This window comes from Chelmon rostratus, chromosome 15 (genome assembly GCF_017976325.1).
Source record: "Chelmon rostratus isolate fCheRos1 chromosome 15, fCheRos1.pri, whole genome shotgun sequence".
Lineage (NCBI taxonomy): Eukaryota > Metazoa > Chordata > Actinopteri > Chaetodontiformes > Chaetodontidae > Chelmon > Chelmon rostratus.
In genome coordinates this window covers 7610541-7638491 of record NC_055672.1, presented here as the reverse complement: position 1 = coordinate 7638491, position 27951 = coordinate 7610541, and the positions used below count along the sequence as shown (strand labels likewise).

The 27951-nt window shown below is 42.2% G+C and overlaps 2 protein-coding genes across 7 annotated transcripts in view; one reads left to right on the top strand and one right to left on the bottom strand.

The window, feature by feature from the left end:
• The window catches only part of map4k5 (mitogen-activated protein kinase kinase kinase kinase 5), a 33206-nt gene extending 14913 nt beyond the window's left edge, over positions 1-18293 (bottom strand). For 2 of the 4 annotated variants that reach the window (XM_041954257.1, XM_041954258.1), the window contains exons 1-15: positions 17894-18293; positions 17224-17459; positions 13107-13164; positions 7400-7490; positions 5896-5960; positions 5353-5408; positions 5213-5260; positions 3922-3964; positions 3742-3814; positions 3128-3259; positions 2813-2875; positions 2605-2686; positions 1811-1927; positions 1042-1120; positions 239-310 (exon numbers count right to left, since the gene is read on the bottom strand). In XM_041954257.1, coding sequence (XP_041810191.1) covers positions 239-310; positions 1042-1120; positions 1811-1927; positions 2605-2686; positions 2813-2875; positions 3128-3259; positions 3742-3814; positions 3922-3964; positions 5213-5260; positions 5353-5408; positions 5896-5960; positions 7400-7490; positions 13107-13164; positions 17224-17331 — 1087 coding nt within the window. In that variant the 5' untranslated portion in view covers positions 17332-17459; positions 17894-18293. The remainder of the gene's footprint in view (positions 1-238; positions 311-1041; positions 1121-1810; positions 1928-2604; positions 2687-2812; positions 2876-3127; positions 3260-3741; positions 3815-3921; positions 3965-5212; positions 5261-5352; positions 5409-5895; positions 5961-7399; positions 7491-13106; positions 13165-17223; positions 17460-17893) is intronic. The other 2 variants (XM_041954259.1, XM_041954261.1) reach the window with 1 other exon arrangement.
• A 1087-nt stretch (positions 18294-19380) lies between these two features.
• Positions 19381-27220, top strand: atl1 (atlastin GTPase 1). 3 transcript variants are annotated; one of them, XM_041954264.1, is made up of 14 exons: positions 19381-19414; positions 21433-21683; positions 21909-22043; positions 22288-22392; positions 22975-23025; positions 23270-23326; positions 23585-23677; positions 23805-23943; positions 24787-24914; positions 25054-25110; positions 25311-25382; positions 25472-25903; positions 26781-26795; positions 27107-27220. In XM_041954264.1, the coding sequence occupies exons 1-14, from the start codon at positions 19381-19383 to the stop codon at positions 27218-27220; spliced, it is 1683 nt and encodes a 560-aa protein (XP_041810198.1). The 3 variants fall into 3 exon arrangements, with proteins under 3 accessions (XP_041810198.1, XP_041810196.1, XP_041810197.1); XM_041954262.1 differs by having other exon boundaries at positions 19381-19420; XM_041954263.1 differs by lacking the exon at positions 26781-26795.
• The last annotated feature ends 731 nt before the right edge of the window (positions 27221-27951 follow it).

Sequence of the window (27951 nt, the reverse complement as noted above, 5' to 3'; positions counted from 1 at the left end):
AATTACATTTCAGTCAGTAAAACAGGAACCAAGATGTCACAATGTCCAAATTATTCAACCTCTTCAAGGTAAAGATGCTGTAAGTAGCCACCCCGTGCAAAAGAACTCACCTTATTAGTGGCACGTAAATGTCAAACACAATGTTCTGTTATGTACTACAACATGATCCTATTTCTCAGGAAGTCTTAGGAGTGAGCTGGGGAACAAACACACACTGTCTCACTACACTGTCACTAACCTGCGTCCCCCCTGTGTCCCTCAGTGAAGCTAGGACTTGAGCATGGCCCTCCTTGGTCTGTCCCATTGTTTGCTTCATGCAGGAGGGAAAGTCAGATGTAATTGTGAGAAATAGAGGTAAAACTGAACAGGAAGTGCATCTGGTACAAACAATGACAGCACGGGCAAGCACAAAGCACAATGAAGCTACAAATATATACATCAAACATCCAACAAAGACACAATATCTCGCCGCGGTTACTGTGTCAACCCAAAATGATGAAACGAGACATAGTCACACGTCTACCACGGCAGGCACAACACAGCATTCAACTTTATCTACAACATCTGACGACAACAGACACACGACAACTTCCCTGAAGGGTTGCAAAATAATAAACATACACGATCTATTAAGCTGGATCCTCTGCCAGCAATTGTTGAGTGCAAACCAGAATCCTCAAGAAACCTTTATGACCCCTTCAGACAAGCTGTTTCACATTATTCATTGAGTAAAAAATGAGGGACATTTAACCCACTATTTAAAAACATCACACTACACAGAAGCATCATGAACTCTACAACATCCACTTTCCCTTCCATGAATCCCCAGGCTATTTTTATACACGCTACCACATGCTGTGGTCTGGAAACGTGCCAGCCCAGTGCTTCAGGATTAGTGGGATGACCCTCAGACAAGCCGCTGGACCTCTATCAAGCTGAACAGCTAGGCTGACTGACATGCTGACCAATGACAGGACAGATTCATGGCAGGGGGGCTGAGTCTTGCACTTGGTGATGGGTTTGGGCTTTTTGTTCACTTACAGTCCAGCTCTGAGCGCGTCCTCTCAGCTCTGGCTTGTTTGTTGGTGGAGCGGATCGTGTGTCTGACTGCAGAGAGGGGCTGAAACAAAGAGCGAAGCAGACAGAGATTTAAAGATGAGAAAAGTGCTTTTGACAGTGGGAGCAAATGGGTGAAGTGTTATGAAATTATGTAACACCAACACTGCATTGCCTTGAGTCACAATTATGACATTTATCTTTTGAAATAATCCGGAAAAACTAAATTCTGAAAGTTGCATGCCAACTTAAAGCAGAACTGAGAGCTACTCTTTGCATCATCACATTATTATGCATCCCAGAGGCTGTTTGTTTGCAACAAGCTCCATTGCTTGCAGTCAATAGCCTTCAGAGTTTTTTCATTCATCGTGGCCAACACAGTGCTACTGCTGTCAGGGGGAGAAAAGCACAATGGTCTCTTAAAAGACACTGGTACCACCTCTTTGGCTGCCACATAGATGTGATGTTGATTCCAGTTGGAATAATAATGTTCATGGAGAGAATCAAGTAGAGGGGGAAGGGAAGTTTTAGGGCAACATGAAAACAGCTCACCTTTTATCTTTTATCACCGAAAAAGCATGGTGCGTTAATATTTTTATCATTTTGTTACAACCAAACACATGGAGCACAGTTTTAATACTTCAGGATATACTTTCCAAAAAGTATTTCCCTATCAATTTCTAAAAGCAAAGGTGGTTTGCCACAACCATGGTGCTATTTTTTTAAAGGTATATCAGATGGAGTCAGGCGTTACCTCGAGGTCATCATCATCCACCTCACTGTAATGCTGGTGGTTGTCTGGGTTGTTCATCTTGTCTAGAAGGTCAACAGCGAGCCTCCTTGTCAAACCTGTCTGGGCCATGTACACATGCTGCAAGAAGCAAGGCAGGATTGCAAGTTATAGTAAAAATAGTTTATACATCCCAAATTTCACATAGCGAGGTCCATTCAATCTGGAACATTAACATCCCTGCTGAAGTGCTATCAAAGTCCTAGTTTTGCTGTTATAGAGTAATTAAACCGTCTACATTAATCATCAGAATCCTGTACCATCAGGATGAGACACCTTTCCTCAGAGACGTGCACTGTGCTAATGATGATAGGAACTATCTGTTAAGAAGCAGCAGAATGGTCTGTTTCTTTAAAGATAGCTCTTCTTGGCACATGCTCACAGGTTGGAGACTTCTTCATCAGGACTGAGGCCTTGTTGACATTATTCAAAATGTAAATGTTGCCTTTAACAAATTTGCTGTAACTGAATTTTAAAACAGTTAGGGCCACAATCTGACTCTAACCCAAACAGCTAGATGTTCAGTCAAACTATACAGAAGCTCATGAGGCCAACCTCTACAATCTACATGTATAACAAGCTATACATATAGTGAATGTACAACTTGAATTACTGCAACTAAAGGAGGAAACGGTAAAAGACAGAGAAGATATGACTTTTGAAACTTAGCATTCAAATTTTCTATTGAAAACAGTTTCAGGAAAAAAGTGCAAACATATCAATCTCCTGCAATATGTGTGAGCATTAAGATTTCTTACCGAGAGAAGTTTTTCTGCAGTTGGCCTCTTCTTTGGGTTCTTTGTCAGGGACACTTTAACAAAGTTATGGAAGGCAGTGGACCTGGGACGATAAGAGACGATTTTGTTTTAATGCAATGATCAGCACTATGATCCTATTATAAGACCAAAGTATATAGCATTTTAACATAATCCCAAAATAGCACATTGAAAATTCTGCGGCACTCACCATTTGTTTTTGTCTTTTAGCTTCGGAGGCTGGAAGCTGCTCTTCGACATCAAAAACAAAGCCCTAAGGAAAAAACAAAAACACATGGAGAAAGAGTGGTTTAGACAGACGTACAGAGAGAAATATTGGTGACCCAAAGTAAGGAATGAAAAAGCCAGCAACCTCTTCTAATACTTTTCACCCAAGTGTACTTTGAAATAAGCAGGAAGGCCATTCAAATAATCAAAATACACGATGAAGCATTAGAGGAACACAACAGCTGAGAATCATCAGAGAAATCCCTCACTGATTATTTCTGAGAAAAGTAAAACATACCTCATCGGGTGTAGGTCGAACATTGGAGGCTGCAGCTCGGCCAGCTCTATGGACGTGATGCCAACGGCCCAGATATCACACAGCTGGTTGTAGCCACCGTTCTTCTCCACTGCTGCTACTTCTGGAGCCATCCTATGCAAAAGCAGGACAAGAATTCAGTTATGAGTCTCCAAAAAGAAGCATGAAAGGTTGGTTAGCAAGGCTTCCTTGAAGTGAAAATACTAATAATGGGATAGGAAATGGAAATAATTTTAGGTCAGGAAACAGGTCTGAAAGAAGCCTTGCACTTCCTGAAATGAATTGGTTCTGAGACAATTAGGTCTCCTTGAAGTGGAGTTGTGTTTAGAGGTCAGAGTCAGTGAGGGAACAGCAGTCAGGATTCAGTGTCTTGCGCAAAAACACTCATATTTTTTAGGTGGACACCTCACCACCACAAACTAGACTGAGGTGGTTCAGACAGTTGACTGGAAAATGTTCTAATATCTGATTAAAAGTATTTAATAAATGCTTCTCTGAATAAAAGTAACACCAGATAAAAGTAAATAATTCAAAATATCAGTTCTTGACCTCTTCAAAGACAGACTGGCTCACTTGATGGAGGGTGACACACTTACCAATAAGGTGTTCCGATGAAGGACTTTCTTTTAGCAATGGTGGCTGTTATTTTGGCTGCAACTCCAAAATCAGCTGTAATGAGGATTGACAGGGCTTTTCAGATTATGTAATCCATATACGACTGAAAGCCACAGAGGAGGACAAGTCTTTAAGAAATTAAGACGTTGACAGCAACTTACCTAGCTTCACATCTCCGTTGTCTGTGAGAAGAATATTGGCACCCTGATAAAAGAAATCCCACAAACATTTATTTTAAGTTGAGAGAATATGTTTAAAATGATATTATTTTATTGTGACATGACCAAGGTGACTTAAAGGTGCGGTCAGTGATTCTAGTGGAACAGATGCCTTCATGCTTGTGCACAGAACATGTTAATGACATAATGTGTTAACATTGGTGAGGCTTTCCGATGATGGAGACACCTCCGAGAATTCAAAGGCTGGAAGATGGATGTGGTGGTTGCTCTGTTTCTGTTTGGTAGGTGGGTAACATTAGTGATGCTGTGTTTTACTAACCAAAGGTGTGTGATGTTTGTGACTTGTGTGTCAGGTAACATTGAATTACTTGCCCACAGACATCCATCTTACGTTCTAGTTTGCCCAGATGTGCTGTTGTTGTGATGCTAGCAGTATTAACGGGAGGGTTGTGAGTACTGCTGTCTGGAGCTGGTGTGCTGGCTCTAAGAAACTGAAGGAACTCGGGGGGCCTGGCTTCGGGAGGAGCAGTGAAGGGTGGGAGGAGTTATTCTCAAACTATTCTCACACAGCTAACACTAAAGTGATCTGACATGTTGTCAAACTGGTTCATAACAAAGTGTCATGAGTTAAACCAATCATGTGTTAAACTTTCTCAAGTCACATCTGGTCTAGTTGAAGCATTAACTTCTGGTCTGCGACTGATCTGACTGCCAGTAAAGTTGCACCAGTATCACAGTTTTTGACAGTTCCACTGAAAATGTTTCTGTTGGCTGTGACTGACAGTGTCTCTGGTGGCATCCTGCGGTGAGAGTAGAGGAAACAGGAAGTGCTTGCTGTGTAGAGCTGAGTAAAGATAATAGGTCAAGCTCTGACCCTCTGTGATAACACATGATACTGAGGCTGCAGCCTGTGTGTATGCGCCAGGCACGATCAACTTCAGCTCAACCTCATAACTGCTGTAATTGACACCATTGGTCACATGCTTTCGAGTCACCACATCCTCTGCCACGTTTTTCCTGTGACGTCGGTTCACACCTCTGCAGCGCTGCTGTGCTGGAGAGAAGTCAGACCCCCAGCCTGCTTGAGAGCCAGGGGTCAGCCTCGCTCCCCTCCTTTTCTTTCTTTTTCTCTGAAGGTTTGAGATTTGCTACTTTAAGTGTTAATCTGCATGTGCTGGAATAAGTAAAAAGTATCTGTGTGTGGCACGTAGAACAGGCCTGACCTGGATAAAATCAGGACTACAAGGGAACACAAACAAAATAGAAATGATACCTTGATGTCACGGTGCATTTTGCCCTTGCTGTGCAGATAGCCCAAACCCTGGAAATGAAATTAACAAATTCTGTAGTGAGTTTCATTGCAATTTCAAACTTTGGAATATCCACTGAAAAAGGATTTATGAGTGCAGTTACCTGTAAGGTCTCTCTGCAGACATACGCTATCTGAAGCTCTGAAAGAGGTCCTGTCACTGTAACGACACAATTTCGTTCCATGTTTGCAGTGAGGATTAAGGCACAGATAGATTTTACCATCTATGAACAGTATGTCAAACCATGTTTTGACTGCATCTTCTAGTTGAAGGTCCAGTGTGTAGGATTTAAGGGTATCTATTGGTAGAAATGGAATATAATATCCATAGTTATATTTTCATTAATGTGTAATCACCTTAAAATAAGAATCATTGTGTTTTTGATACCTTAGAATGAGCTTTTTATATCTACAGAGGAAGCAGGTCCTCTTCCACAGAGTCTGCCACGTTGCAACGCCATGTTTCTACAGTAGCCCAGACCGGACAAACCAAACACTGACTCTAAAGAGCGCCCTTCACATTTTTCATGTTTGGAGCAGCCACCAAAAGGGAGGGTGAGGTGAGCGCTATTGAGATGTTTGAAATTTGCAACTTCGCTGCTAGACGCCACTAAATCCTACACACTGGACCTCAGAGAAAAGCTCACCGTGATAAATGTCCTGCAGAGATCCTCCACCACAGTACTCCATACATATCCAAAGCTTCTCTCGACTGATGAAATGAGAGAAAATTATAAGTTAACAACTGCTGCTTTGCCAGTTAGTTTGACGCACGTACTAGACAGCTAAGTGGTGCTGGGGGGTGAGGAGGGGTAGAGTGGTTAGCACACAAGCGATCATTACTTTCCTCACACTTGCGGTCATTATTTACTTACATACTTTGTAATGACCTAATAATTTTCAAAATAAAAGGAGACATTAGCCAAAGTCTATTCCTCTTCACTCCCAAAGTCTCATAAGTCAACTTGGGGGAGGGTCGAGCTTACGCTGAGCACTAACTGGCCTGCATGTGTGTGCATTGAGCACACACATGCTTCCGTCCACAGACACGTATGTGTGTATGCATCACGTACATGCACCTGGTTTATCTGCATGGTTTTGACACTAATGAAACCTCATAGAGCTCCATTTCTCGCTCTCTATCAGTCTTTTGCCTCTTTTTCAGTGCAGCCATTACCATAGCAACCTTAGAAGCCCTACAGCTAAGTAGCCAAATATTTTGCCAAATGGCGAAACATAATTAAGCAGCACAAGCATTCTACAACGGTGTTAAACTGTGTTAATCAGCAATCCTTTCTTAAAAAACTCAACGAACGCATGTTAATCACGCCAATGCTTTGGCACAAGGCTGAAAAATAAACAAAGGTTAGTGCTTCTGTGGTTAGGTGAACTGGAGGTCTGACAGAGGGCTGAGTAGAAAAATGATGTCAACGCTCTGACAAGCTAAAAATAAGACTGTGATCACACTGTGACAGTTGTCCAACAGAGGCGTTGATACTGTACACTGCCCCAGATTCCTAATCACAACTGTGCTACTTTTCACACCTTTTAGCTGGACATGGAGATGATTTCAGCTCAGCAAACGGGTCTAAAAGGAAACTTCAAATTCCCCCAAAAAGCTGTGGTTCTTCTAACACAATTAATGTACTTCTGTAATAATTAATGCATGGTGTGTTTCTCATTAACTTTTTACAATAACCATTTGTGCTCTGTGTGGCGAGACTGTACCAAGACATGCCTGCTGTGATAACACATGAATCTCTCAGGACTAAAAGCCATATAAAACAGATCAGAGGCTCATATTCCAGTTAAACCTGCTGGAAGTCGGAGGCAGCAGTGGGCGGACCGGCCCAACTTCCCTTAGATAGCAGCCACAAAGCACAGTTGCCATTAAAACATGAGAGCTGCATCCTGGCACTGAAGGGCCTAGTCAGCACCAGTCAGCCCAGTTCAAGGGCTTGAGTCATACTTTCACACACAGGTGTGACTAAGTAATTAAATACGTCATGTGAGTTTCAGGCAGCGGCTCGTTAAATCCTTTTGACAGTAAGATATGAATTCCACGGATGTCAATCCGCCGCCTGGCTGTGAGAGAGGAGAAAACACTGAGTATAAAATGACAACGCAGGAGTATTTAAAGCTGGCTCTTACCAGAGGTAGCTCCCGAAGTAGGCCACAATATTGTGGTGCATGCATTCCTTCACCATGAAGATTTCCTGCTGTATGATGGAAAAATCATCCCCTGGAAACAGAGGGAGAAATCACACAGACACATGGACAAAAAATTAGATTTTCGTTTTGTGCAGGGGGATTTTTTTTTCCATTTTAAAATGAGATATTTTCCATGTGGAAATAAACACGCAACAAAAGACTGTGGGCATGATATTACTCCGACATTCGGGGTCAACGATTTAGGTGATGATTCATCTACAAAACCTACACAACTGAATGTATGTTTTGACACTAGAACAAACAATGAACTTGAAACGCTTGAAACAAAAAACAACCACTCATAGCATTTCGGATTATACAAAGGTTGTGCACGCCTTAAACTGTAGGTTTAAGAAAACACTTTCCTTTTAGTTTGCCAAACTCAAAACCACAGAAGTCTTCCTATATTTCCCTCTGACTGTATGGTTCAATATTTCATCTCTGCGTAAATACAGCAGATTATACAACAGCCAAAAACAATAGAAGGAACACCTTGTACTTTTAAAGTTTATGTGGTAAAGGCTGATATGCAGGCTGCTTTCCAGTTGAGCAAAGCACTCTAACACATCCGACCAGGAGGAAGTAAGAAGACAAAAATATGTAAGCCCAGCTGCTCCCAATTGTGCAGAGACACGGCCCTGGAATACATTAACAGGAGGTTAAGATTACCAGACTCTGCCAGCTTCAGTGCTCTATCAACAGACTGTCATCAAAGGCATCGGTCCAGGCTAAGCTCATTTAATGGACGCAATCTCTGCCAAAAAAAACTGCACATTACTTGTGGTGGGAAATTACTGTCAACAAACACTTTTTCCCCATTTCGGCATATGGTCAAGTGTGTCAATTCTGTTCACCTATGCTGCATGTAAACACGGATGTTTGGATTGTTGAATTCTCTTACAAAAATCAGAAAAGTCTTGCAAATTTTGGAAACTACCACCAGCTGTGGCCTGAGGACAACAATAAGTTCTTGACCTGAACTTTATACATACTGTAGCTCCAGACACTTTACCAGGTGGCTTGTGGTCTAGCCTACTTTAAGTGATACAGGCGCACTCAAACTGTGGAAGAAAACATGATAAATGGAGAAACATCCTGGACCACTGAGGCTTTTTTTTGAGCGTACAAACAGTTTGTACCAAATGAGGCAACTGCTGCACAGCAGTCCTGTTTTCAGTCTGTCTGGGAGGGGTTAGGCTCTCTCACGTGAGTGTCTGAATTAAAGTCTGGTTGGAATGCCAACACGTGCATTACTATCCCGCTGACCAACAAAACAGTAAATTCACATTATCTCTGAACTAATCCTCAGCAATTAATTTCAGTATTTAGTAAAATCAGAACACTTGAGATAATGGAACTATTAGATGTCTGAACTACATAAAAGAACGACTATGTACCTGCAACCCTGGTGTCCACGAAGTGTCCAAAGTGTTACCAACTATAACTATACTATAATTAATATTTTGTCTCACTTGTTCAGTCATGAAGGTGAGATGAAGACCTTAAGCGACAAGGCTGGAAAATTTTGTGTCAACAAATCCTAACAATTGTAAGATCCTCCTGTTTGTTTTTAAGGTTTTAATGGCTGGTGCCCCCTACATATCAGACCTCCTCAGCCCCCACTCAATCCCATGATCCAACTACAAACTCAGCGGTGACTGCGCCTTTGTGGTCACGGTTCCTGAACTCTGGAACAATCTCCTACTCTCTGTTAGACCGGCCCCTTCCCCGAGCTCATTTAAAACTAAACCTCACCTTCATTCTCCTGTCAGTTTTATTTAGTTGACCGTCATTGTTTCAGCTGCATCTCTGTTTTGCCACTTAATGACTCGACTATGTTTTATTAATTTTCAATTATTTTTACTGCTCTTTGGCTTTTAACACTGTACAGTACTTTCATTAACTTCTGCTGTTTTTAAAGGTGCTCTATAAATAGACTTGACAAACAAGTTACGTCTGTCTAGCTAAAGCCTGATTAACCTTTTTTCATTCCTCTGTGTCATAGACCTCCAATGTTGTCCAAAAACAAAAAAAAAAATCAATGCGGCCCCCTTTGCACTGGGTGACATGTTGCTTCATTACATGGGAAATGTAGCTTATTTTCAGTTGATCCCACATATTTATTCCTGCTGCTGTAAATACTCGCTCGTCACCAGCGCATCAAAGTTGGATTAATTCGCCACTGAAAATAGTCACCCACAAATACATTGCTAACGACTGTTTGAGCTATGTTTACAAAAAATGACGGTGTCTAGCTGTTTTCGGAAGTTACTGAGCCTCTTTTTCACACAAAGAGATTTATGTCTTCAGTAGGAACCAATGGGTTTGGGGTGGAGTGCAACTGACAGAGTGGGGCAGTCAGAAAGTGTTCAGAGACAGCACAACACGTGGCCGATTTTGGTGTTTTCATGGGATTTGTTGACGATAACAAAAATACAGTACGTGACTAATCTTGTCCATCAATCAAGGGGAGGAGACACGTCACAAAAATGTTTTTTAGCTTTTACACAGCTGAGATGTTGGTGTGCAAAAGGAAGAACAAGTCACCGGTGGGAAGACGTATTATGAAAATGCAACACACTGTATGTGGAAAGTGTGAGTGGAGTGGGCATCCAACTGGTTTTACGTGGCCCGATGAAGGCCTTCACGGCGGCTGTACGTGTGTATGTTTTTACTGTAATTACAATTCAGCAGCCATGACATGTTAAAGCCGTTTAATTCACTGCCCTCTCGAGTGCCTTCAATTTAACTCCCGTTTTACGTATGGATGCTGCTATCAATACATGTCTTTACATTGCTTGTTTAAACTTGCTATTCAACCCCTCTTCGTGAGATTTCTCTCATTTCCACAGTCCCGTCTCTACATGCTTGAGACCTGGCAGCAGTCATTTATTCCGACAAGCAAATCATTTCCATTTCATAATTATTATTCACGTTGCAGATGCTTGACAAGTCTGCAGCAAGGATAAATTAAGCATGCTGAAGAATGGCAATGGAGGCTGTGGTGAGGTGCCAATATTATTCAGTTTGAATGAGGATGTAGTGAACGTCTCACAGCTTCAATGCACGGCTTCAAAGATGACAAATGTGAAAAGAATTTCACACAATATTCTTTGGCTGCCACAAAATTCTAAGGGAAAGTCACACTTTTTGGAACTCATTAATTATGATACAATTACATATTACTGCAACTGTGATTATAGTGATATTTAATCTGCTGGCATTTTCACACTGATGATTACAAATACATCTGTTGACAGAGAGCAAAATGGTGCGAGGAGCCACAAAAATTTGAGGGTAATTTCAGTGACACAACTCTGAGCTTGGTAAAAAGAAAAAAAAAAACAAACAAACACAAAACTATCTTCTGTTCTTGGTGAGAGGAGGCCTAAGAGTGTAGCCACTTCCTCTCAGACTGAGCGCTTCCCTCTGCTCTCTGAATATACACATCCTCGCTTGCCTCAAGTTTCAATTCAGCGTGTTGGGGTTGTTCAACGTTTTGACCAATCTCACAGCAATACAATTTGATGGATTTTATGTCAGCTTACTCATACAATTACATCTCTGAAGAAGTTTAAACTAAATACGAGAAGCCACTGAGATTTGAAAACTTTTCATAAAGTTACTGCTTCTGTTCTGACGGGACAGCTAAAAGAAAATAAATGGCACTGCATGCATGACAGACATTGTTCCACACCCAGGCGGCTTGCGGCGGCAGAATTTCTAATGGAAACTGCCAGGAGGCTGGTGCCAACTTCTGAGCGACAGCAACAACGTAACAAAGAAACTTTACTGTCACGGAGGGAAAAGAGGCATCGTGAGATGAAGCGAAGGTGTTTAAAAGAATGGGCCACAAAAGAAACTAAAGATTTTCTCCTTCCCTCAGTGGTCACTGAGTGAAGACCAATAGTCTTCAATAGTCGTTTAGCACCCAATTTATCAGATTAATCTGCTCTGTTCCCTACAGTCCCTGCAGCCAGAGGGCGTCACCACGCCTATCTCCTGTCTCTGTCTGTGTCCCTTACTTCATACCAGCGTCACTCCTCCTGGTCAAACCTGTTTGAGTCTATGGTCCACCCAAAGCTGTTTTGTAGCACAGAGAGGTGTGACTCTTGCAAAAGTGGGGGTAAAGAAAAGAGAGTCCTGCTTAAACAGGACGACCTGGGCTGGGTTAATCCTCGTTTCATCTAAAAAAAAAAAAGCAAGCGCAAATAAGAACAGAGCAAATATGAAAAGTGCTTAAAGATGCTTATGGGAAAACCTGCCCAGGGCTCTGCAACTGAAACTACAGTGCACAGAAAAAACAGGACAGATTTTGACTGTAACACTGCTCTAAACCATTTCTAACTTGACTTCAGCCTTAGCTGCACAAATTTTCAGTCTTCATCTATGAATTATTCTGTACTCTTCATTTATCTTCACCATTTAAGATCGCAGGTTTGCGCAAATGAGGCTGACTAAGAAAACAGATCAGTGAGCGTGTTAGAGCTGAAACGCTTAATCGATCAATAGAATCCTAAATGCGTCACTTTTCAACCAAAAAAATGAAGAAAAAAAAAGCATGGGCAGCTGCTCCAGCAGGAAGATTTGCTGCCTTTCTACATTTCCATCATTCTAAAAGTGTTATCTTTGAGTTTTGGACTGTTGTCTGGATCACTGTCGACTCTGAGAAGCTTTAAAGGGCATTTTACATTGTTTTTTTACACTTAGACAAAAAAAAAGAATGGCAGATGAATTGATGACGAAAATAATCGATAATCATTATTTGCAGCCCAAGAGTGGATTTAAAATTTCTATTCTTAAAAGTCATGACAGCAAGTAAAATATTTCCCTTTCCCTTCTTCTGCCTTTTCTTTCCAACTTACAGCTAAGCCCCATGAGCCCGTGCCACACACACACACACACACACACACACACACACACACACACACACACACACACACACCTATATTCCAACAGAATATATCTATGCCTTAAATAAGAGCTCAGGAAGTTAAATAGATAATCCTTTTTTTCAAATTACAGCTCAAATACAGAACACCTGAGGAAAACAACAGACAAACAACAACATACAATTAGTCACGGTGACAGTTACGTGATGAATGAAAGAGAAAACAAACAGCAGTAAATCTCTTCCTTCACTGACTGGTAATCAGTTCAGAGTTCAGTCTGGCTGCTGATGGTATAAAGCCCACATTGTAATCCCACTAATCTGGATTGCACCAACTCTGTCACTAGGTCACCACCAGCACAGACCCCAGAGTCAGACATACAAGAGGAAAATTTTCTTTTACAAATTCTGTTCTTTTTCCAGAATTAACTCAATATCCAAAATACAGAGAGTAGGACTGCAACCATCTATGAACTACACATCATTTCACCTAAAAAATATTAAAATCTGTAAAACAATGCTGGGGCTATGAGCACATAAATATTTGCAGTCATGAGTGTTGGCACTGTACAACACTATTTTTTTTTGTCTAAGTACTTTTTGTGCATTCCATTCAAAATCCTGGAAAATACCAGACCTATTTTCCAGACTTCCCCTTATTTCTCAGGTCTGACAACAACAACAAAAAAAAACCCAACTCAGACAACAGCACTGTGATGAGAAAAACTGAGATAATGAGAAGAAGAGCACTCTTACCTGGTTCCAACTTTATGATCTTCACAGCAGCGAGCTCCCCAGTTTTTATGTTTCGGGCCTGAAAGACACAACAGCCCTGTAATTAGCAAGGCTACAAATATTTAACTTCCAGAGACCAATATTCAACCTGTTCATGACAAAATTAGGAGTCTGATTAGCTGATCTACAGATAAGTGGGCAACTATTTTGATCATTTCTAACATAAATTTTCCATGAAAAATCATTCTCTAAATCCAGCCACTCACCTGTGAGGTTTTCCCACTTTTGTTTGTCTTTTTTTGACAGTAAATTGAATATTTGGACAGTTGGATAGACAAAACAAGACATTTAATGACAGCACTGTGGGCTTTAGGGGATCACAGGGATCACCACTATCTTCTGACATTTTATAGACCAAATGATTAATCAATCAGTTGTGGAAAATTATCAGAGACTGTTAATCAGACAAAACAAGGAATTTAGCCGATGTATTCTTGAGCTATTGAAACTTAAAATTCGCATTTTTCATTTTCTGTGTTTTTCCACTATCATTTTTAAATTAAATGACTATTAAACAGATGAATCAATAATAAAAATAATCTTCACTTGCAGCCTTGAACATTACATAACGTGATACTGCGTTCTGAAGCGACATCAGTTGCAGTTTTGGCCTACATACGCATTAAACCAATAAATGTCATTTGTCATTTGGATGATCCTTTTGCCTCAGTGAGAAGTGGAGTGAAAACATTCAAGTGTGGGATACAAATGGAATCATCTCCATCAGACAAATTCAACATCACTATATTCTCAAGCCAGGCCAATCCCATCGTTTAACTGATACGTTTTCACACTAGACCAAATAAAATCAAACCTGTTTGCTTAAGCAAGCATTATCACGAGGGATCATAAGTTCAACCTGTCGGCAATGTTGCTCAGCAGGGAGAAGCTAGACAGTGTCTGTCCACAACTATGACAGTAGACCTTCAATCTTCCTGCTGTAGATGAGTTGTCATTTAGTCAATATCAGAGTTGCATAATTTCTTTCATTCTTTTTCTTCCTTATATTTGTGCAATGCTGTCTTCATTGTGTGATATTTTATACGCCAATAGCTACATCTCATTGGCATTAGATTTTATATCTTAAAGTAGGCTGCACTGACTTCCAAATCCAGGTCAAGACGGGATGCTCCCTAATCCGTGCGAGTGAAGTGATGGGACGAGCAGCTAAATCAAGCGTAAACCATAAAAGCCTCCAACGTGGCCACCTTTCAACACAGGGAATGTGCTGGTGATTCACATACATAAACAGTATACCACACAAAGCTTAAACTTGTTCTGCAGCTGATGCCACACATGCATACACACAAACGCTAACAGAAAACTATTTCATAAAAACATTTTTGACATAGTAATGTTATTCTGCTGTGTGCTTATTATACTATGGCACATCTGCTCAGCTTTCAACAGTGGGAGTCAGCGACTCTACTGCTTTGAAGCATGGTTAAATAATTACCAAAGACTTGCTTCAAACCTGTGTCTGTCTTTAGATTTCCTGAAGTTGCTCACGTCAACCTGAGAACTGCACCCAGAAAGAGGAAGTTCTGAACTGACATAACATAGCTTTAACAACCTTTGGCTGAAGGAAAGAGCCGTCTGACAGGTAACAGATCTCTAAAAAGATAAGATCTGACACAAGATTAGCCGCCATGCCAGACTGAGGGAAAACGGTTCACTTCAGTGACAATGCAGACACTGACTTTACAAAAAGAAAGACAATATTTCCTCACATCCAACTTTTAACAACACGGAAGTTTTTGCTAACAATGAGCAGCTTTTTGAGGTGTGCAGGATTCCTTGGTTCCTTCTTTGTCATCCAAATTTGGCATTAAGGCTGGCAGAGGCAGAGCTTGTATCAGTACTACACTCATCAACATTACTAACTTACTTTCGCAGACACACCATTTGTGGAATTTTATCTGCTAATCCAGAAATTAAACTTCCCTAAAAATAGTTTTCTGGTAAATTATGTGTGGGAAACCTTTAAAAATCCCCAATTCTACACAGAATCCCATTATATAAATAAATATTATAGCAACCAGGCTGAGAGCTAAGGCTATGGCATTATAATGACGATAAATGAATCATTATCACCAGTAGTAACAAAGAGGAAGAATATGTGATACTCAAATTTATATAATCAGCTGTAATAAATCATCCAAGGTAGGGAATGCAGTGCCCATTAAAATTCAACTGAGCACAGCAGGCCAAAGGAGGACTTTTCCCAATGAGAGGTGTTTCCGCTGTCAGTGCAGCCCTGAACACACCCATAGTGAAACGCATGTTTAAACAGGGGCCTGATCATATTTCAGCCTGCTGCAGCCCAACAGCCTGTGAGCTGTGGGAGAATACCAGGCGCAGCATTCCACCGGTGGCCTGTCTGGGGGTGGGGGCTGGCCACAGAGGCTTTGTATGGAGAGGGACCATGACAGGCTGCCTGAACTATCACACCCTGGACCAGAAGGATCGCCTGTTTATCTGTGGCAGATGTATAAACACAAAATAATCTCCAGCAAAACATGCCATACCACATTTTTCCAAGCAGACAGAGAGAATAATGTGTAGAAATTATCTTGTTTAGCGGAACTGTTTCTGTGTAGACTTTCAATTTTCTCACATCTCTTTGAAAAAATGACAAACCAGATTCAGTAGCATCAATCTCTCTAGTATACAGAAATAGAAATATTTTCTATGGATTTTTTTGCAGTAATTTGTAAGTTTTGAGCTGCTGTGAGACAGAGGTTTATCCTTCCATTTAACGGAAATGTTCCAACTCTGGAAAAGTCCTGTTTTTGGCAGTTCAGTTTATTCGACTCTTGATTTATTGCAAATGTTGCTGCCTGTGCATGAAAAACACTGCACTATTGCCCAGTTTCATCTGAATTATCTAAAACAAAGTTGTGTGAAACTGGAGAGGCTTCAAAAGGTAGCAAATAAATATCATAACGGTTCCTTCTTTTTCCTCTCTAGTCATATAGATAGTCTGGAAATACATACACATGATAATGGCAGATAATTGCACTAACTATCATGTCATCGATATTGAGGGTATCTTGTAGTCCTATAGATTATCTCAGTTCAATATTACTAATTCTACTAAATAAATGATAGTTATTTAAAATAATACCCGCTTCTGGGAATGTTTAACTCTACCTAAATACATGCTTTTAATACAGCTGCTTTAGACTAATGACTGGTAACACAGTCTCCACCACAAAAAGAAAAAGTAAAGTGGATAAAATGGACAAGCAGGTACAAGCATTCACTGTGCACTCAGCCTTGAACAGTCAAACAAGTTCAGGAAATTGTCTATTAACCATAACGCAGCCTGCACAACCAGGAACAGAAAACAGCTAGTTATATAATAACACAAATACAACAAAAATAAAAACAAGCAACAGGGCTGCAACTATTACTTTCACCATTGATTAATCTGCAGACTTCATTCTCGATTAACTGACTATTTAGTCTACAGAGCGTCAGAAAAATGCTCAGCATAGTTTCCAAGATCACAATGTGACATCTTCAAATTGCTTGTTTTGTCTGACAAAAATCCAAAGATGTTGCATTTACTGTCATACATATGACCAGAACAAGTAGTAAACCCTCATTTGAGAAGCTGAGACCAGTAAATGTTTGGCATCGGAATTAATCAGTTTATTAATTACCAAAACAGCTGAAGATCTTTCTATCGATCTACTAATAGAGCCATCGACCAATCATTGCAGCTAAAGAACAGTCTTGTGTTATATCTCACAATTATTTCATGGCCCATCCTGCTTCATGTGACAGTATTGTAATTTAGGTTCAAACATGATTCCCACCCTTAGCTCATAATGTTATGTGGTATCAGCTACTTATTCCTGCATCTGAAGAAGAGTACACCACTGGATGCAGAATTTGGCCGTCCCTCAGCAGCTACTGTCAAATGTGCTCACCACATGTCATCATGACTTCCAAATCAAACAACGCTCTGCCTTAAATTAGGACTGCGGGTTGATTAGTCATGTGATGGAGAGCCAAGATATCTCCAGCTCTGGTGACAGGCTGTGGGAACCCTCAGCTAGCTCCACTGTACCTTGTACACGTCTCCATATGTGCCACTTCCCACCCGCTGAATGAGCTCAAAGTCATGCTGGGGGTTCCTCCTCTGGATTTCACCGCTGGGCCGGGGAAAGATATCCATAGTAGCTTGGACCAAACGATCCTTTACATTTAGTTGCTCAAATCTGGTGGCGGTGGTTTGATGAAGCCAAGGTCCTGAATAAGAGTTAATCACTGCGACTCAGACGGTCCCTCTCCGTGCTCCATGTCCTGATAGAGACAGAGGAAAAGTTTTGGCAGAAAGTGCTGAAAAACATTTACGCAACGTTAATGATAATGAGCACAAGGGTAACACAAAACCTGACACACATTAAATTAATGTGCGTTGATTGCAACAGAACAGATGCGGACATTGATATTCTGGCACATACCGCGACATCTGTCACCCAACAGCTTAACCTCGGTGTTTAATTTCTCTACAAGTCATACTGACACATGCAACAAAGCAAGCTCTAAAATAATGTTAGCTTGTGTAAAACGTTAGCACGGACACTGGTCAGTCCAGCAAATAGCCAGAGCCACTAACATTACTACGGATAGGGTGAGTTAGGGGCTTAGCATCCAGGCAAGTCAGCTAACAGCTAATGCTAGCTAGCAAACGTTAACTTAGCTTCGCTGCTGCTTCTAACTTCAACTGTGCCTACCTTTAACGATGCAAACACCCTGGATGAGTACGTCTTGCATTTCAAACCTTTCCGAGACCGTTAACCGTGCTATGGCGTCGAATAACCGCGCAAAAAAGAAAAGCGTCCCTCTTTATTATCGAGGAACAGTAATAAACTTCAGTTGGCTGTTGCTGTTCACTCCGTCGCCTTCAGTGCAGCGGCAGCACAGACGTTGCAATCGAGTTCAAGAATTCCAGCATTAAGTTTAGCCGCTGACATGTCATTTCCCCAGGCTGTGAGTTTCAGACGAGCCTCAGACGCATGTGTAAAATACTATCTGTAAACAACATTAATAATGTCAAGTATTACTCTAAAATGTACTCCCAAAAGAATCCCCCGAAAAAAGCAACAGTCAGTTGCTAATCTCTCCAGAGTCGCAGTTACAGGATCCTGTTGCTGCGTTCAGGAGCTCCTCGGAAGATGTATACTCTCGACAAAAAAAAAAAAAAAAAAAAAAACACAATGCAAATGTCTGGTCCAACAACCGCAAATATTTAATAATGAAATAATTGCAACACGGCGCATTTAAGGTAGTTGTCATTATAAATCGAGAGAATCGCTCTTTAATTTGACAGCAAGTCTTAAGTACTTGTACTTAATCAATAATAGTCCTGTAGGATTATATTACTTTGACAGGGTCTATTTTGCCTGCATATTGCAAACATCTATATCATCATATACATCTAGAAATTAATGGGTTATTAATACTGGTGCATTAATGTGCAATTTGAACTTAGTTTGTGTATTGGGTTGAGGTGGAGTAAAGTTTGGGTAGTTCAATCTATACACATTTGTAGTATTTTATAAGATATGTTTTTCATGAAAACTCTCAATCTCCAAAATAACTTCTCCTCCAAAATGTTGTGGTCTATAAGTATAAAGTAGCATCAAAGACATACAATCAACATATAAAACAAGATACAAAGTCCTGCAAAAATACTTCCTTGAGTGTAGTTACATTACACTCATGCTTTTACTTTCGTGAAGGATCCATTACTGTCCGTCCCATACAGGCTTTTGGCATGTAGAATAATTTTTGGACGTATATTTACGATGGCACACGAACGCAGCATGTGTTCCAATCTCTTTGTAATTACCGCCACCTACCGACAAAAGATGAAAATGTATTTTTAGGCTAAATGAAAGAGACTTGATGTCAGTTGCAGCAGCCATGCTTGACATACTCCGTGGTTGCATTCATTTTAACACGACGTCCGGTGAACCACATTCATTTTTTCCGCATTATTAAGATGCTACTTTACAGTGCGCGGGAACAACAGACAACAGCGCCCCCTGTCGGCATGCACGGACCCTGCATCACGCTGGGAATAAAAGCTCCATCATCCTCCTGCGCTACGAGCATCGCTTTGGTGGAGCCAGGGCATCCTCCCAACCCCCGACACCCATGACCACCGAATACAGGGTCGCTCAATAACGCACGAACAGCGGGATATAAGGACAGAATCATGGCGAAACACCGTAAAGACAGAGACAGCTGGGGTGAGTGTACGTACATTTGATATGCTTTCCTTGACGCACATACATTTTTTATTCCTGTCGAGGCGAGGGTGTAAGCAATGCAGCCAATTAGATGTTTATTTCAGACCCCACCACGAAGGGCTTGCTTTCGTTTCGACTGAATTGTGATCAGTGTGTGTTTATGTTGATCCTGATCATTTCTAACGTGACCTGTGGTGATAAATACAACGTTTTTTGTTTTTTTGTTTGGCTTCTCACTGCAGGATTATCGGTCACTCAAGCACAAGCAAGCAGACATAAAAAAAAAAAAAAAACAACAACAACATATGTTCGCCCATTAAAAATCCTGAGTGGAAGATGTGTTGTTTCATAATCAGCATGCAGGAAATACACGGGGCGGTTCAGGCCCCAGAAGGCCTGAAGATAACCTTCTGATTTTATTGTTTATCACACTGAGGCTCTCAGGATGCTCTGTGGTGCATCTGGCATCAAATTATGTAATATTGCATCAGTAAATAGCTTGTCACCATAATCTTCACACTGATCATTACTGCTATCATCATCATCATCACCTCCACCACCATGATTGTGATGATAACCAGCATCCTGATTGTCACTGACATCACTCCACGGCCCAGCCTAACTTTAAATACGGGCCTGCAAAGGGGGGGACTGGATCAGGGTTGAGGAAAAGAGGGGGAAAATGCTGCTGTTTGTCATTAGAGTTTATCTGGTCTGAGCCACTTTAAGCAGCCAAGCTTCTGACGTCTTCGGTGGTTTTTAAGGGCAGCAGCGGCATGATCAGGTTAACCGTGCAGGCTCGTGCCGGGCCCCCCCCCCTCCCCGACGAGGCCTCCTGCGAGAGATGTGAAGTCAAACTGACAGTCCTCTTCAGGCCTGAGAGCAAACCTCGGCTGATTCCTCCTTAAATTATTCACCGTGCATTCTTGGCACCCTGCATGAATCTTTCAGCACGCTCCCAAATTTGACTCCTTAATCTGTCACGGTGCCTTTTGTAAGACTTACAGGCCTGCTTGATCAGCAATTACATCCTCAGAATTTACATCACAGCCACACAGACTGTGTGTGAGGGGTTTTCTTCCTCTTCTCCTTCTCTTCTTCTGCTTTTGTCCGTTGCAGAAGGTGGTCAGACACATGCGTGCATTACATGAACGGGGGCTCGGAAGCTAAAATCTCTGCATCAGGACGCTCATGCAGCGCGAGCGCTCTACATGAGACAGCAGAGCTCGGAAACACACTGAGTCACTGCCTGGAAAGTGCCGGAAAAGAGCTCCGAATGCACATGATCTCATTGGATGCAAACAGATGGGATGGATACAGCATGGCATGATTCATTCTTATTAACAAGCTTGCAGGCGATGCTATTGATCTGAGGCTAACAGGAAGGAATAGTGGAGTCAACTTTCCTGTTTCCTCGCTTAATGGACCTCTAAGTTTGCGTATCATCTCTGTGAATAAGTTCCGGCCGTTCACTCACTCACACATTAGCATTTTAGCTGGCTTTCCAGTACTAATTACAAGGAAATTACAGCTGCAACTAACAATTATTTTTCATTCTTAACTAATCTGTCCATTATTTTTTTGATTAATTGATCAGTCCTTTGATCTATAAAATCAAGATCAAAGTTCAAGATGTCCTCAAAAGTTTTGTTTTGTCCACAACCCAAAGATATGCAGTTAACTGTCACAGAGGAGGAAAGAAACTAGAAAAAATCACATGCAAGAAGCTGGAATGAGAGAATTTTGACTTTTTTTCCCTTGAAAAATTACTTAAATCAATTGTTAAAATTGTTGCAGATTAATTTAATAGCTCAGAAATATTTGATTAATAGCAGAAAAATATAAGCATGCAACATACTTGTTGTCAACATTATCATTTCTTTGCATGCAGCCACATTCATAGTTAAAAATCTGCTAAGTTAGGGTGAATTTTTCCTCTTTAGGGTCATCCTCTTTCCTCTCTGCAGCTCTATGACATGATTTGAACCCCCCCCCCCCCCCCTTGTCTTGCCCTGCAGGGTCCCTCAGCGACAAAAACGTCTACGACTGGAGCTCTGAGGAGGAGGAGCCGGACGGGCGAGCCCGGCCCGTGCAGGTGCTGCTGGTAAAAGACGACCACACCTTCGAGCTGGACGAGGCGGCGCTGAGCCGCATCCTGCTGGCGGAGGAGGTCAGGGACCGCGAGGTGGTGGCCATCTCTGTGGCCGGAGCTTTCCGCAAGGGCAAGTCCTTCCTCATGGACTTCATGCTGCGTTACATGTACAAATTCGTGAGTATCCGTGACACTAAATTTGCATATTGAGGTTTGACCAAAAGCAGCAGCAGTCATTTTCTGCTGAGGCAGCAAATATCTGATATTTTCCTGAAGTTCTGTTTTTGTGTGTGATTATTGTGAGCAGATCACACACACACACACACACACACACACACACACACACACCATGTAAGATATTTAAACCACTGACTCTAACACTTGGGATCACGTTGGGCTCAGGCATCTGAAAACTGGCTCGGAGATTCAGAAGAGCCCCTGACCGGCTTCTCCTGGAGGGGCGGCTCAGAGAGGGAGACCACCGGGATCCAGATCTGGAGCGAGGTCTTCCTGGTGGACAAGCCAGACGGACGAAAGGTGAAGACACGCTTAATTACTTTGTCGCTCGTTGTTTTACGCCACCTTTTTAATACGTTTCATTCAAACCGAGCCAACTAGCCGGCGAGCTCGGTCCCTCGCTCGTAACTTCCTGTCCCCGAAGCAGCTCCAGCACTTCTCTAACCCTGCACACACTATCACAGCTCCCCGTCCTCTGCGGCGCTGAGGACGGTGAGTTGACCTTGCAGCAGAGGTCAGCGTCTTGGTCTGTTCCACCTCGCAGGTCGCCGTGCTGCTAATGGACACGCAGGGCACGTTTGACAGCCAGTCGACGCTGAGGGATTCAGCCACCGTGTTCGCACTCAGCACCATGATCAGCTCCATGCAGGTACAGCGGCTTTCACCCGTCTCACCCGCCTTTACGTCAGTGATTGGCATGTGGACGTGCATGAGTGAATAAAGTTTTGTGGGTGGATTGTCATGAATTCAGTACAAGTGGTGAATCTTAAAAAGTTTGATGAGCCTCCGACTTTTCTTCTAGCGCCACCATGAGGCTTATATTTGTAGTTTTGAGTTTTGATGAAACCTGCACACTTCATGTCCCCATTAAGTATGAATTTTAACCCTTTTTGGCGACCCCCCTTTTTTTTTTCCTTGCACCACCAGCAGGTCAGGTTTTGATTTGTCCAATACTTTGTTTTATGTTTTTACTGCTAATTGGCGAACGCCACACTAAGATGGTAAACACGGTGAACACGATACCGCCTCAACATCAGCATGCTGTTGTCATTGTGAGCATGTTAGCATGCTGATGTTAGCATTTTTAGCATGTTATTTTCCTGTTTGCTCTTTTACTTTGCTTTTGTTTTCACACATCAGAGTGAGCTTTATTAAACAGATTTACTACATGCTCATATTTAGAGGCGCTTTAAAGAAATTATACAGTACATGAATGGTCGGTCTTTTTCAGGTTTACAACATCTCACAGAATGTGCAAGAGGACGACCTTCAGCACTTGCAGGTAACAACGTCGAGTGTCAACACTTGAGAGTTAAAGAGCGAGGTCCAGATTTGAAACCTATTGACAGTCAGACGTGCATATTAGCATTTGGCTATATGCACTGGCTTATAGCAGGAACGTGAAAGAAACACCATTGAACCCACCACTGATATAGTCAAATAGTGATTTAATGTGCTCTCATAGAATTTCTTAAGCCTCCTCGTGGTCCAGACATCCTGATTTTGTCTCGTCCGTCTCATTTCAGCTTTTCACCGAGTACGGCAGACTAGCTATGGAGGAGACTTTCCTCAAACCGTTCCAGGTACTGTTCATTTTCACTTGCTGGCTGGATTTGCAGCAGTTGCATCCAAATGCCAGGAAATTGCATTTACAAATTATTATTTTTTTAAGCACCTTCAACTGTTGGATTGAGGACTGTTATGTAAGGAAATTTGATGAGCAACGGAAAGTTTTGATAACGGTCTGGTAATCAAAATGCAGTGACTTAGCCCACTTGACCAGAATGTGCAGTAAAGATTTTATTAATAAGAGTCACACAATAGCTTTTCTCTTCTCTTAGTCCATGATTTTCCTCGTTCGAGACTGGAGCTTTCCGTATGAGTTTCCCTACGGACAGGAAGGAGGCATGAAGTTCCTCGAGAAGAGACTGAAGGTCAGCTGTCTGATTTCCCTGCTGTGTTGCTGAACGCCTCACGCTGTCTTAAACAACTGCGATACAGATCGACGTTTCTAACACTAATGTACTTTCTAAAACCTGATACATGTGGTTTGTGGTGCAGATCTCAGAGAACCAGCATGAAGAGCTGCAGAACGTGCGTAAACACATCCACTCCTGCTTCACCAACATCTCCTGTTTCCTGATGCCCCACCCGGGCCTCAAAGTGGCCACCAACCCCCACTTTGATGGCAGAATCAAAGGTAAACTTCGGACTACTTTGTTCAGACTTTCATGAACACAGAATAGCAGCATTCATACCCAATCATGATGCTACCACCTGTTACCAATCAACCTGTTTACCCGTGGAATGTTCCAAACAGGTGTTTTTGGAGCGTTCCACAACTTTCCCAGTCTTTAGTTGCTCCTGTCCCAACTTGTTTGAAACATGTTGCTGCATCAAATTCAGAATAAGCAGATATTTACAAAAATCAATGAAGCTGATGAGGTCAAACATTCAATATATTAACCTTGTTTGATGTTTAAATTGTCCAATATTTTACAAAAACACTTTTACTTTTAACTACAGACTACAAACTAACGACTCCCCAACAGCCTCAGCTGTACTGAGTACTGTGTTTACTGCCAACTAGCAAACGTTAGCATGCTAACATGCTGCATTAAGATGACATTACCTGCCAAACCAGAATGTTAGCATCGTCGTTGTGAGCATGTTAGCATGGCTGAGTCGAGATAAAAAGTCACACATGTAGAAATTAGGTAATCTAGGGAATTGAGAGGGGACACAAATGCACCATTACTTCTTACTAAAATGTATGAATAAGGGATCAGTACAAAGAATCACAAAGACGTCTACAAATCTAAACAACTCTGGAGATGAAACACGTATAAATAAGTGACCACACAGCTGGTGCACGGTTGAGTTTTTCTGAATTGTGCAGGAGAAGGTGGTGCAGCGGAGCCTCTCACTGTTTACTGCTCTGAATCGCTGATATTTCTCATTTACTTCCTGGACTAACGCCAGAAACTAAATGCAACCGAGCACAGATACAACCAGCTGTTGCCTCTCGTCCTCCCCCGTCTAGAGATCGATGGGGATTTCTTAAACAACCTGAAGGTTCTGGTCCCGTGGCTTCTCAGCCCCTCCAACATAGACGTGAAGGAGATCAACGGCAGCAGGATCACCTGCAGAGGCCTGGTGGAGTACTTCAAGGTCGGAGCAAAGCGCCATGTTAACATGAAACACACGAGCCAGCGCTGTGCTTTGTGATGATGTTCAGTAGTAACTGTTGAACTGTGTTTCTGCACAGGGCTGTGCATAAATCCAGCATATTTCTGCGTCTTTATTTCAGGCATATATCAAGATTTACCAAGGTGAGGAGCTGCCACACCCAAAATCCATGCTGCAGGTGCGTCTTCCTCATCTAGTAGAAGTTTTGTATTTAATTTTAAGTGCAACCTGCTTTACTACTTTGTCTCAGTGCATCTTATAGTTGCTATTTGTGTGGGTGTATATAGTAACTTCACACTGTATGTTTATGATATGTATGGCAGTCTAGGTTTTTAAATGTCTTAAACTTACTTCTCTTTCTCTTACTTTCTCTCTCAGGCCACAGCAGAGGCCAATAATCTGGCAGCAGTCGCAGCCGCGAAGGATCTGTACAACAAGAAAATGGAGGAGGTAGGTGAAAACTTACATTTCCAGTGAATCGCACACTGTCCTCCAGCTGTCTGATCCTTCCTCATGACCCCCCTGCTTTCTGCTCCCAGGTCTGTGGGGGCGACCGGCCCTTCCTGGCCCCCAGCGAGCTGCAGGCCCGACACGGCGTCATCAGAGAGGAGGCCCTGCAGGTGTTCCGGGGCGTGAAGAAGATGGGAGGCGAGGAGTTCAGCCGCCGCTACCTGCAGCAGCTGGAGGGAGAAATCGACGAGGTGTTTGTCCAGTACATCAAGCACAATGACTCCAAGAACATTTTCCACGCGGCCCGCACGCCGGCCACCCTCTTCGTGGTCATCTTCGTCATGTACGTGGCTGCGGGCATCACAGGCTTTGTGGGCGTGGACATCATTGCCAGCTTGTGTAACATGATCCTGGGCCTGGCGCTCATCACTCTCTGCACCTGGGCCTACATCCGGTACTCCGGGGAATACCGAGAACTCGGCGCCGTCATCGACCAGGTGGCCGGTGCACTGTGGGACCAGGTAGTTCAATTAGAATCATAAACATTCAGCGAGCTAAAATCAGTGATAAAACAGACATCCAGCACTTACAGAGCAGTGAAGGTGTGCTGGCATCAGGTGCTGGATACACTGCAGTGCTGATCTGCTGAGGGTTTCGCAGTTCAGAGCGAAATCTTTAAACTCACCTCTGGCAGCCAAAGAAAAGATGTCAGAATTAAATGGTCAAACATCTGGTCAGAGTCCGGCTGCTGCATTTAAAGACCCTCAAGCTGTCATAAGACGATATTGATGATCTGTTTTAGATATATACGACTGTGACTGACATTTTTATTTTCATCATCGATTAATCTGTCAGTTACTTTTTCCATTAAGATTACTCTATATATTATCACATAAAGTGCCAAATATATTGTTTTAAGTAAAAGCAACTGTTCCAAATCCAAAAAATTTCACTTTACAGTAATATAAAACAGAAAAAACTCAAATTTGAGAAGCTGGACCTACTGAATCTTTGGCACTTTTGCTGCTGATCAGCGAATCCATAAATCAGATAATCCTTTCAGTACTATCCAGACGTTATAAATGAAATGGATTTCAGTAGTTGCCCATGACAAAATGAAACAAACCCTGTTCTCATCATTTATTATTCTGCTGATTGACTTTCTCAATTAATCAATTAATACCCATCACAGTTTGAGGACAGAATACACCATGTGCAATGGAGACAAATACAGTACCTTTAAACCACTAGAGGGCGACAGTCTCCTTTGAATCAGTGCTAGAGATAATGCGGCTGCATCCCTCGCAGCAGTAGTGAACTGTTACTGAACAGGCTCTGTGTTGTATGTGCATGTATGTGCTCACACTGTATCTACCTTTCTTTTTCATGCCTCTGCAGGGGAGCACAAATGAGGTAAGAGGAGCAATCCAAGTGGGAATTTATACAAAGGCGGGGGGAGCAGGAGCATGATTTAGGAGAGAATTGATGGGCTAGTCTTCTTAAATTGTTGCTTTCATGAAAATAGTAAATCCGGATGATTATCTGCAAATGACGAGGTCACTTTACAGATTAGTTTGAGCTCTCGTACCAAATACATGCATCCTCACAGCAACACATGCAGATAAATACACAATCCGACCACGCCGCTCCGCATCTCTGCCCCGACCTCATCTGACACCTTAAAATCACCACCTGTAACCGCCTCTCTCGTCTCCGCTCCACAGGCTCTCTACAAGCTCTACAATGTAGCGGCCAATCACAGGCACCTGTACCACCACGCCTTCCCCGGGCCTCAGGTGGAGGAGGTTGCCGAGGAGCGGGACAAGAAGAGGGACTGATTAGATAAGGCAGAGCACAGCAGGGACTTCGTGGTGATGGACAGGAGGAGGAGGAGGAGGAGGGACATCCTCACGCACCAGGCACTCTTTTATTCTAGTATTGGCTGGTGCTGCCCACCAATACATCCACTACTTTCAACCTGATACCGGACTGTATAATGTTCATGTATAGGCAGTGTCGGAGCGTCTCCTCAGTGGGTGCCTGCTTTCAAGCGATGGATGCCATTTATCATTGTCTCTCACTCTTTGTCTGTCTGTGTAAAAATAACACCTGTACAGATACTGTAGGCACTCTGCCAGAGGAGACCTCGGCATGTCCAACCTCCACTCAGCTCTCGACTTCATATCAGACGTTTTTTTTTTTTCTTCTTTGCCATCGTCCATCACTGACGACTTTATAGCCAAATCTGTGAAATCCCCATTTGTGACGATCGTTCTGTTCTTTGAAGTTTAGTGCTGTTTATAAGAAACAATATCTATGATCTGCGATGTTTGGAAGCCAAAATATGTACTGTGTGTCAAGTAACGAAGCGTTTCGAGCATCATCAGCATGGTTAATGGTTAACGTCTGTCATCTTTAAGCTCTAAAAGCAGGTATAGTTTATAAGAACATTGAGTTTTAATGGTTGTGACAAAGTGGTATCGTGCCATAACGTGTAAAAATGATTTCACTCTGCAGCCTGGCTACATGCAGACACTCAGTGGCACATTTATTAGTTAGTATACAGTAT